Here is a 12,256-nt window from a genome sequence, read left to right on the forward strand (position 1 = left end):
TGTTGTTCAGGGTCTACTGTATGGACAAAAAGTCTAAGACATGTTAAAAGTTATCTGCACCAACCTAATAATATTCTCCCAGAAGGTTCACTTTTCTTTCCGCTTGCTTGGTTCAGAGTCTTCACCAATAACCTAGATTACAAGAAGAAAATTCTACTTGGAAAAGTTGAGCCTAAAGGCATCAGTATGGGTTCTTGAAATTTTAATCCCAGTAGGTTGCTATAGTCATGGTTGCAACCATGACTTCATGGTAAAGGATGCCATTTGGCGAAATTGAGCCGAAAGGCACCAGTATAGGACTTAATATTTTGGTCACAGTTAATTGCTATACGCCACTAAACCATAACCAAATGATCAGAAATTCTATTTGCAATATTAGACAAGGGAACAATCTAAATCCTTAAAATGCTACCACTTTGTTGCTGTAAAATTTTCCATGTATACTTAGCCTGAAAGTGTGAACATTTTTTGGGCACCTCTGACGAAATCTTTAGTCTATACAGCTTTGCAGCACGACTAAAAATCAAGCACTTCATGACAGAATTACAAGTAGTAATTACAGACAACTTTTCAAAAAAAATTTCAAGACTTTTCCTATAATTTTTTCTTCAACACTCAGTTTTTTCCCAGTATCGAAATTTTTAATGATGAGAATTTTGTCAGTTTTTTTACTCTGCTTCTTTTATATCATGATCATCTGCTTTTCGTCTTGTGATAGGTACACAGTGTTAATATAAATAGGAAGTATACATAGAATCCGTTATGTAGGAGCTATCCAACAATAATACAGTACCTTGCAAGCATTGTAAATCTCTGGAATGTCAAATTTATTTCGCCTGCATTCTTCAACTCTCTTGGTGATTGATGTAAATAACTCAGGACCTATGATATTCTGATCGACAAGGAACAAGACTTTTATCACACCCCACATAGATTCTAGAGAAATGTTTAGTTTTTCCATTGTGTCAAAAACTTCCTTGAACACATCTTTTATTTCTTTATCTGGAAAAACACAAGCAAATAATTCAATTAGAATGAACAAATCTGCTGGTCTCTAAGACAAAAAAAATTTAATTTTCAATGAATATGTTAATGAATATGACTAATATAACTCCGCATAAAGGCGAGATGTTTTCCTCTTACTGGTCCCAAGCCCAGGAAAAGGAGGAGGGTTGTGCATAGAGCTAGCAACCCTACCACGTAAAAACAACCAAGCTACGAAAACCAGAAGAAATAGAACAACTAAACAAACAAAATGAGAGTAGACAATTTTACGCTGCACTAAATACGAGGTCTGTTAGATTAGAAACCGGATTTTGGTCATAACTAGCCTACAATGCGTCCAAATTACGTTTTCTTGAGCTTTTCTGATAGCTGAAAATATATTTAAGAACGCTACGTTCACAAATTTGAAAAATCCTAATTAGCTTCGTTGGTATGTGGCTTGAAGTAAGACAACCTCAAGGGTGTTTTGCGATTTTTATGTTTGACCGAACTTGTCTCTCTTTTTTCGGTCTTGCACAACATTTTTCAACCCACAAGGACGATTGGAGTTTCGTCTCCATATCGTAGCCGTACACTAAAGTATTGTCACCTAAAATTATCCTATCCAAAAATGTAGGATCATTGTTAGAACGTTCAAGCAGCTAAAGGTAATTTGACATTTGGTTGGATTTTCGTTCAAAGGACAACAATCAAGGGGCAAGTGTACCTGAAACTCGATGCGTGTCTACATATTCTATCAAAATTGTATGTACAGAGCCTTCAGAAATATGACTTTGTTCAACAAGCTCGAAACGACCATTTTCGAGCACTTTTGCCCGCATTTCTTCCACGTGACAAATGTCAGTCGCCGTTGAGGGTCGATTCCCACGCTCCTCATTTTTAACGAACTCCTGACCAGTTTTGAATCGTTTAACCCATTCACAACAGTGGGAACATCTCATACAATGATCATGGTAAACTTTTCTTAGCATATACCAAAAGTTTCGGTACAAGGTATACCGAGTTTAAAACAAAATTTAGTGTTGAATCTTTGCTCTGTCAGTGATCGCATGCTAAAATCGCAAAACGCACCTGACTTACTCGTATTCAAGATGACACAGAATAAACACTGATCAAAATAAACAAAATCTGTGAACGTAGCGTTCTTAAGTATATTTCCAGCTATCAGGAAAGCTCAAGAAAATCTAAATCGGACGCATTGTGGGCTAGTTATGACCAAAATCCGGTTTCTAATCTAACAGACCTCGTAGAATGAGAAAAGGATTTCATCCGAAAACAAGCAGGTGCAGAGGTAAAGATGGTCAGTTACTGGGAGAAGAGAAGAACATAATGGAGAGATGGGCAGAACATTTTGAAGAGCTGCTAAACGAAAAGGAAAGGATGATATAGAACGACAAAGAAACAACGGAAAAAGAAAAGGACCACATAGATGAGGATGATTTGTCACAAACACCAAGTGTAGAAGAAGTTGCAGAGAGAATCAGAAGAATGAAAAATAATGAAGTTGCAAGCGAAGATGGAATTACAGCAGAGCTCCTTAAAAAAGGAGGACAAATGTTAATCAAAGAAATACACGTTTTAATCAAAGCAATATGGAAATCTGAAAAATGCCATGGAAATGGAACATCGGAACGATTTGTCCATTATTCAAAACAGGAGACAAATTAGAATGCAAAAATTACAGAGACATTACACTCTTAAGCACAGCATTTAAAATAATGTCATCAATTTTAAATGAAAGACTGAAGACGGTAGTAGAAAAGGAGACAGGTACCAATGCGGGTGCCAATACCAATGCAGTTTTCGACCAGGAAGAGGCACAGCCGATCAATTATTTGTGATCAGACAGATCCTGGAAAATGAGTAATGAGTCTGGAAATGAGTCATGAGTATGGAATCGATTTACACATGCTCTTCGTAGACTTTAAAGAGGCATTTGACAGTGTCAATAGAAAAGCACTAATAAAGGCCCTAGATGAAATGAAAGTACCAAGAAAGCTTACCAAACTTATAACAATGACCATGAGTGGCACCAAAGCCAAGGTTAAAATAGGAGATAAAGTGAGCAATGTATTCGACTTTAGCAAAGGCGGAAAGCAAGGGGATGGATTGTCAAGTACATTATTTATAATAGCGCTGCACATGGCAGTTAAACATATCGACCAAAGAGGGACAATTTTCACAAAATCTAGTCAAACATGTGCTTATGCAGATGACATTGCCCTAATTGCGAGAACTAAAGAAAAACTAATAGAGATCTAAAACGAATTGGAAAAAAGAGCCAGAGATTTAGGACTAGTGATAAATGTAATGAAAACCAAATACATGGTATTATCATCCTCAGAGTCAAGAGGAAAATCGCAAAACTTAATAATTGATGGCAAAGAATTTGAAGGAGTCACAAAATTCAAGTACCTAGGAAACCTAATCGATTATGAGGCCAGAACAACTACGTCAATTAAAGATAGAATACAAACAGGTACTACCGCATCTTACGCCAATTTGGAAGTAATTCGAAGCAAACTGATATCTCGGAAGACCAAGTTACAAATATATAAGACCCTTCTTAGACCAATCGTTACAGATGGCGGAGAAACGTGGACTACGACAGAGAATGATAGGGGCATGCTGCAAAGATTTGAGAGAAAAATCATAAGAGGGATTTTTGGAGCCATCGAAGAAAATGGAGAATGGAGAATTCGAAACAACAGCGAAATCGACAAGATACTGGTACAAGAAGATATAGTTGATTCATTAAATCTCAAAGGATTCGATGACTAGGACACGTTAGCAGAATGGAAGAGGAAAGAATGCCGAAGAGAATCATGAAAGCCAAAGTTTTATCAAAGAGAAAGAGGGGAAGGCCAGGGCTAGATGGCAAGATGAGGTAGAGAAAGATCTTAGAGTTATCAAAGTGATAGGATGGAAAGAAAAGACCATGGACAGAGTAGGATGGAGATGCGTCGTTTTGGAGGCCAAAGCTCACCCCAGGCTGCAGCGTCATTAAAGAAAAAGAAGAAAGAAAATGTTGACTAATATTCTAGCATCCGAAACAAGACCCCCATGAAGCACTTTCTAAACAATGAGTCAGTTAAGTCATTTTTTTTTTATTGTGTCATTCGAAAGTAGTAGGTGACTGAAGCTTACAGTCTTTTTCCTAATTTTTTTTAAGACAGCAAACGGGAGAAAAGTTTATTTGGACTGAGTTAAGCAGAAAGGAACCAACCCACATTTTGGAAAAAATTGAGTTATGAGTGGTTTTGAACTCAACCATTGCTCTACTATCTATCGCCAAAAATTCAAAGTTTTTGTTGGAGCAAATTTTGCAGAAATTGAACTTGAAGTTTATCTTTTACATTGAGTCTTATGCAGAAGCCAAACTTTAAACCTCTTTTTCTCGGTTCAATCCCGATGTGGCTTGGTTCCTTTCTGTTTAACTCCGTCCATTTGAAAGTGCCAAAAATTAAGGTGGCCTAAAACGGCGTTTGAACTGCGCGCTCGTAGGTTTCGAGTGTACACGTTACGATCAATATGGCGCCGGAATGCGTAGTAGAAGAATACACGGCGGCGTCGCGTTGGTGGTATGTTTTTGTTGGTAAATTGGAGGTTATGTAGGTTACTTTGTTTGAGATTCATAGCCATTGTTCTTAATTCTTTCAGCTGTTCAATCAGAATGCGATACAGATGTATGTAGGATATGAAACATTCACACAGAACTTACTTAACCTCAAACGAGAAATCGTGATGTCAACAACGGCGGCGTGGCGGTAGTAAGCAGGTCGGCTTCAGCGCCGCCGTCTTCCCGTTCTATGACGCGTAGATTCGAAGATTCACGGCGGTCGGTTCAAACAGGTTTTCGAGGACCCCTAAAAAGGAAGCGTTTTATCTCCGCGGAGACAATTTTTCGTGAAATTTTAACGTGCACATCGTTCTTCTCGTACCGGAAACTGTGGAATTTGACTATTTGCAGGCAAATCCCTCCCGAGCTTAACTGACTCATTCTATTTATAATTATTTAATGAATTTAGATCAATCGAATCTTATTCATCAATCTCTCAAAAAAGTTTCCGAATTTATAGTCTGCTAGAACTGAAGAAAGAACAGAATGGACAAATGTTGCATGAGAAAATGGCAGCATTAGGCAGAAATTTGCGTGCCAACCGATGGGCAAAGTAATGATTGATGCATTCAGATTGATGCGTCATGTATGTATCCTGTTCTTTTCTTTCCCCAGATCTGGCATTGAACCAGCCAGTATTCATACCTTGTGTATTCAGAATAACTCTGTTGCACAAGTATAAACTCAAACTGCAGCCTGATTGTTGAAATTTATGTCAGCACAACAAGAGTCAAAAATCGATACATTACTTAACGCATGTAATGAACAAGTGATGATAAAAATACAATTGAAACCCAAAGAGATTTGGACTCATTTAATCGGGAGAATTCGCAACTTAGATTGACCCTACACCTGCGATAGCCGTTGCTGCCTTCGGGAGAGTGATAACTGACGTGTTTCGAGGCCACCGCTCTAGGGTGCTGATAAGACCCCCAAGACTCTTTATGGTGAGTCCCCGCCGTTGCTGCCTTCGGGAGTGATAGCGGCGCTCATTAGAAGGAGTCTCTTCCTCTCTCTCTCTCCACCACCCTTCTACTAATTACATGGTTGGAGGCGCCGGTTCCTTAGGGTAAAACTAACCCAGGTACAGCTCTACTATATCTGGCAAAAGGAAGGATTCACTGGAAATGGGACTCTGATTCGCCTATCACGTTCACGAGGTTGATCATACAGTCGTCTTGTTTAAGGATTTTTTTTCTCTTCAGCCAACCATCCATCAAGGAAAGAGGGTTATGCAAAACGGCCAAAAAGTGACCCCGCGGGGATTGTACGAAACTTTGTGGGATGATTGTATAGGTCATTTTGGGCCTGCATCTGGCTGCTTTTCGGTGAAAACCGCAGGGAAACAGCGTTGCCATTTGTTAAAGTCGTAACCTTCAAACACCCATAACTTTCGCAAAAATGCAGTTACAGAGCTCGTATTTATACCAAAAAATGCGGAAAATTTTGCTCTATCGAAGTACGCAACGGAAATTTTTATTTAAGTCCACTATCGCCACGTTTTGGCCATTTTTTTAATTTTCATAATGATTAAAAATCACGTTATCGCCTAAAAGTGTGTTTGCAGTTGGTGGGGATTGAATGAAAACCTGTCGGCATTATTGTTCGTTCGATTCCGCATCCATTGATATGTTATACTTTTCTGAGAGGCTTAGGGAATCCAAGTTACAGCGATTTAAAAATTCGGCAACACGCCCGACGCCCGATTTTGACACTCGTTAAGGTACGTTTCGCGACTCCGTGTTGAAGGAGAACGCCTAGATGAAACAAGATTCGAAGAGCCAGTTCATGTTTTACGCTCTTTTGAAACTTTCACGTCATTTTCAGAAATTCAAGTAGCGGCGGTGTTGCCGGTTTTCAATGAAAACCACCGCTACGATCACAATTGAAAGTAGTACTCATTTAATCACGTCTAGCTACATAGTTTATCCTAAACTGACCATTTGCGACATGATGTTAACAACGTCGCCTAATTTCCGTCGGAATTCGCGTAGAGGCGGGGTTGCCAGTTTTCAAGGAAACCACCGCCGCAATCACAAAAAAATGTATCACTCATTAAATCACGTCCAGCCTTATTCTGTAGTTGGAATTGTCGATTTATCGAATCGATGGTTTCTTCTATCTCTTTGCAACGGCACTGGTGCCCGACAATAACGAGGTATCGATATTGTACAGTGGACTCTCGATAATTCGAACCTCGATAGTTCGAAAACCTCGTTAATTCGAAGGAAAGTCCGTTTCCCTTGAAAATCTCTCGATAATTCAAAGAAAATCAATGCATTTTTCTCCCCTCGTTATTTCGAAATTTTTCAGCTGGCGCGGCCCTCTATAATTCGAAATTGCGACGAAAATTCGTCGTGCGTACATACGTACGCAAAACTCGCAAAATTGACGTCGATTCTCCAGAAGAAGACGGTTTTCCAGGTAATTGACCCTGAGGACTCTGAATTTCATGGTCCCTAAGCTCCGCTACCCGCCCTTTTGGGCAGAAACCGTCTTTTTCTGGAGAATCGACGTCACTAAAATTTGTTTTTATTGGGTTCGATATTCTTTACATTTGTTATTAATTAGCAATGGATGGGAGGCTAAAAATAGGGCCGCGAGGCGACCCATTGATGGCGCGGAGCGCCTCCAGGGGGTTGGGCCGCGTAGCGGCCAAGGGGTGTAGCCTCTTAGCACATACATACATACATACGTACATACGTACGCAAAACTCGCAAAATTGACGTCGATTCTTCAGAAGAAGACGGTTTTCCAGGTAATTGACCCTGAGGACTCTGAATTTCATGGTCCCTAAGCTCCGCTACCCGCCCTTTTGGGCAGAAACCGTCTTTTTCTGGAGAATCGACGTGATTTTTGCAATCAGAGAGGAATCTTGAGAAACTTTTGGAGAGGGCGAAGCCCTCCTCCTCCGCCGCGGTTACTTTCTGCCGTTCAAGGGGTTCAATTAAAACTCTTGGGGGTCACTAAAAATGTAAAAGTGTTCTGCTCCTCAATTTGGATGCAATCAATTTGCGATTCGGAAAGGAGCCCCGATTTTTAAAATTGGGCCCCCGTTTACCCCCCAAGGGAGGCTAGAGGAGCTTCGGGACCATGAAATTTGGATTTCTCGGGGTCGATTACCTGGGGAACCATCTTTTTCTGGAGAATCTACGTCAATTTTGAGACCAAAGAGAAATTATGGAGGGGGGGTACTGGCCCCCTCTTTAGGGGGTCATTTTTAGGCCTTGGATGGGCCGACCATGGATTTTTAGGGGTCAATTTCACGTGAAATTTTCCGTGCTTTTCAATTCTGATGCGATTAATCCGCAGTTCGGTCGAGAACCGTGAGTTTTAGCATCGTGACCCCCCCCCCCCTTTACCCCTCAAGGAGGGTGGAGGGGGGGGTTTCGGGACCCCGAAATTCGGATTCCTTGGGGTTAATTCCCTATTCCACCCCGCGGTCTCCGACTTCGTACGACCTAAAACAACCGAGAAAAAGGCCTGGTACGGGTGGTCTGAAACACCCTGTATATGAATGGCATAATTATATTTCCATGATCCACGACGCGTGATCGGTGCTCTTCACAAGGTCTTAGGTCTGGGTCCGACATCATGGGAGAATACAATAGTCTATTTACACTAAAAAAAAATTGTAATACTCACGCTTAGAGCATTTTATTGTCGTGAAAAAATGTAAAATCTGGAGATACAAGGCTTTTTTCTCTAAACTAGGCATAGTGAATAAAATTAAGATATTTTTTTTTACCTTTAATACTGCCATGCAGATTTCTGACACCCACACTGTAATCGATGCAAGAATTTTCGACTATACTTGCACATGATTCGAGTGAAAGGTTGCGAAAATCAGGTAATGAATCATTCACTGAGTACTGCAACTTTTCAGTATCTTTTTGGCCAAGTTCTGGTAAGCTGTAAGGAAACAAGTAGGCAGTCTTTTTAAAAAGGATAAAGTATTAAAAAACTATGTATCTAAGCAAACCTCTCAGCAGGGCTTTGACTATATTATATTGTTTCAATTCTTATCTTGTTGTTTGTTCCTTTCCCATCTACTTCTTCCTGACACTTTAACATTACCCCTTAACAAGAGCCCTCTCCCTATCATTTGCTTGATACTTATTAATTTTCAGCTAACCCTCTATGGCATAGCGTTACGAAGTTGTAACAACATATTTTTGGGTGTTTTTTTTATTTTTTACTTTTTTTACTACTTCAATTGGTCCACAAGGGCTAATCCTTGCCCTTTAGTCCCGTCCCCCTTCCATCCCTACAACCAGTCCCAGGCAACCATTGTTTGAGACCATCAAACTCGGAACGCCTGGCCTGGAATCGAACCCGGGACCTCCCAATCAAAGAGCTAGCGCTACAACCACTACACAACTACTACGGCCGGAGGCCGACAAAATTTTAATCTTTCCTCTTTGGCATGATTTTGCAAATTTTCATTGGTTATTTCTATTTTCAAAAAACCGATTCCCTAGAATTTTAAATTTTGAAAACAAAGAGCTTGATGCAAAAACGGCTTTTTTCGCCCCCCCTCTGGAAGTTCTTCAGACTTTGTCTATTGATTACTCATACTTGAGCGCTTCTTTTCCCAAATTTTCAGACCCCCAAAAAATTTTGGAGGGGAGCTAGGGGGGGGGGGGGTGGAAGTCAAAACCTGTGAACCTCGATATCTCTTGAACGAAGAAAGATATCGAGGTCCGGTTTGGACGAAAAATCGTCTAAAATTGCATACTTTAAGATTCTAAAGGTCGAAATCCCGATATCACATTTTTAAGTCAACATGTCTGCTTTTTTCCAGTTTTTAGGTCTAGAAAATTTCTCTTAAACGAAGGAAACACAAAAATCTCAATTTTTTATTTGAACCAAAACCAGTTTTTTAAATTGTTCGTCTTTTTCCGCATCGAACGAGTGGTCCATTAAGCTGGGGAACCAAACGGTTTCGGTGTTATGATCGATTGAAGTTTCCGCTCAACGCGCGCCGACCCATTTTCGCGCGCAATAAAGTCGGATTTGACTGTTATTAGATCAGATTGAATGTTCAAACTGAGCAAAATGCTTTATGAGGGACTCTTGAGGGTCGCTGAGTTCAGAAATTACCGATACTTCCAAAAAATTCACGTTTTTAAAATTGCACCTTCGGACAGGACCACTGAGCGGCCGGTCGGCGCTCAGTGGGCCTCTATAATAGCGCTGCGGAGCTGCAATTTTAAAAACGTGAATTTTTTGGAAGTATCGGTAATTTCTGAACTCAGCGACCCTCAAGAGTCCCTAATAAAGCATTTTGCTCAGTTTGAACATTCAATCTGATCTAATAACAGTCAAATCCGACTTTATTGCGCGCGAAAATGGGTCGGCGCGCGTTGAGCGGAAACTTCAATCGATCATAACACCGGAACCGTTTGGTTCCCCAGCTTAATGGACCACTCGTTGGATGCGGAAAAAGACGAACAATTTAAAAAACTGGTTTTGGTTCAAATATAAAATTGAGATCTTTGTAAATTTTTCGTTTAAGAGAAATTTTCCAGACCTAAAAACTGGAAAAAAGCAGACATGTTGACTTAAAAATGTGATATCGGGATTTCGACCTTTAGAATCTTAAAGTATGCAATTTTAGACGATTTTTCGTCCAAACCGGACCTCGATATCTTTCTTCGTTCAAGAGATATCGAGGTTCACAGGTTTTGACTTCCACCCCCCCCCCCTAGCTCCCCTCCAAAATTTTTTGGGGGTCTGAAAATTTGGGAAAAGAAGCGCTCAAGTATGAGTAATCAATAGACAAAGTCTGAAGAACTTCCAGAGGGGGGGCGAAAAAAGCCGTTTTTGCATCAAGCTCTTTGGTGCTCTATATTTATTATGCGAGCTACAAAAAAGATAGACCGTTTACATGATGCCGTCACATTTCGAGATAAATTGCGATTTTGAGTATGGTGCCGTAGCCGGTATTCGGTCGGTTCGATTACAAAAGGATACAGAAAGTGTATTAAATAGGATGGCTCAGGTTAAAGGTTTTCTAAATACGGAAGTGAAGGAACTTATCAATAGGGATGGACGAGCTATTGATGATGGTAAGGTTGATAGGGTGAGAAAACACAGTGAAGGGATGGAAGAAGGCAGAAAAATTAAGGTTGTAGGAAGGAATATGTTAGGGATGGTGAGGAACAAAAATTCATTTGGATGACTGAAGACAGATTCACAAGCAATTTAGGGGACGAATTGAAGGGATGGACTGACCCAAAAGTATACAAAGTTATTACTCCAATAAGGACTAAAAAAGAATCTGCGGATTGGGTTAATCATTTATCTGAGCTTAGGGACGAGATGAGGGGAGGGGATATCATTATTTGGCCGCTAGGAAGAGGGAATTTAGCTAGGGAACAAGACTTTAGGACTTGGGAGGCAGTTGATGCAATGGTGAGAAAATTGCCCTTAGGAGTTAGGTCAGTAGTGACAGGAATTAATGATAAAACTGACAAAGAAGACAAATGGATGGCAGGGAAGGTAAATTGCAGCATCGCAAATGTAAACACTAGGATGTACAAAATTTTACAAAAATATCCTCTAGACACTCTATTTGTACCAATAGTAGGGCTGAGGTATGGAGATTACTGGGGACTAGGGCAGAGAACACCAGGGAAACCGACAAGAGTAGGGCTTATCAAGGTGGCTAGTGCCATTGTTGATGGAATAAGGAGAACTAGGATGGTTTAGCAGGCTTTTCAAAAACTAGACATAAGTCGAATATATCTTGCTATTGGTTTAGGTGTAATGAGTTGGGGACGATAAGCAGCGATAAAGGATAATGTAAATAATAGTAACAGTAAAATTAATAAGATAAAATTAAATAAAGGATGGGGTGACAATAACAAAACATTAAAAATATGGTATGAAAATGTAAGGGGGGGGGGGGGTTAGTAGTATACATTTGTAAGAGATAGTATTGAAAACTTAGGGACGGAGATATTTGAAATTAATATTGTGTGGTTCATTAGCCTTAATATTAAGATAGGGAAGGCCGTGATACAGAAAAACTGAGGGAAGTATTAGGGAACGTCGAACAAAGAAAACATGAATTAGGGGTAAATGAGTTATATGCAGAAATGGTTGAGGGAACTAGAAAATGTGTAGTAATCGAAAATAGTAAGGTAAAAATTAGAAGAGTGAGATAGTGGGACAGGGAATTGGAAGAGAGGAGAAAGGAAAGGGACTGCGCGTATGAGACATGGTAGGAAAACAACACGCCTGAGGGGTGGAACAAATATAAAAACCGGCGCTCCGCTTCGCGCCGGTTTTTGGAGGGGCTTCGCCCCCCCAAGCCCCCCCCCCCCAGGACGCGCGCGTTTCAGGGTCGTCTGCGCATCTAGTTTTTTTTCTTTTTAAGTGTCCCGCGCATCCACCGCGGGAAGGAAGTGTATTTCCCGAAGTGGGATTTTCGTAGTCATAAAATCGTACGTCTGTAAGTCATTGTGTAAAGGATAGTTTTATGCCAGATATTTCCTTTCCTTGGGCCGCTGTGCGACGAACAGTTTGTCCAAAAACTTTCTTCTCCTGACCCACTATGCAACGCGTAGTTTGTCCAAAGTCTTCCTTCCCTGGACCACTGAGCGACGAAAAGCTTGTTCAAAAACT

General features: G+C 40.4%; 1 protein-coding gene across 1 annotated transcript in view; it reads right to left on the reverse strand.

The window, feature by feature from the left end:
* LOC109041371 (uncharacterized) overlaps nucleotides 1-12,256 on the reverse strand; it is a 57,541-nt gene that overhangs the window by 37,155 nt on the left and 8,130 nt on the right. Inside the window, exons 2-3 of the mRNA XM_072306538.1 lie at nucleotides 8,373-8,536; nucleotides 794-1,002 (exon numbers count right to left, since the gene is read on the reverse strand). Coding sequence (XP_072162639.1) covers nucleotides 794-1,002; nucleotides 8,373-8,536 — 373 coding nt within the window. The remainder of the gene's footprint in view (nucleotides 1-793; nucleotides 1,003-8,372; nucleotides 8,537-12,256) is intronic.

Source organism: Bemisia tabaci, chromosome 1 (assembly GCF_918797505.1).
Source record: "Bemisia tabaci chromosome 1, PGI_BMITA_v3".
Lineage (NCBI taxonomy): Eukaryota > Metazoa > Arthropoda > Insecta > Hemiptera > Aleyrodidae > Bemisia > Bemisia tabaci.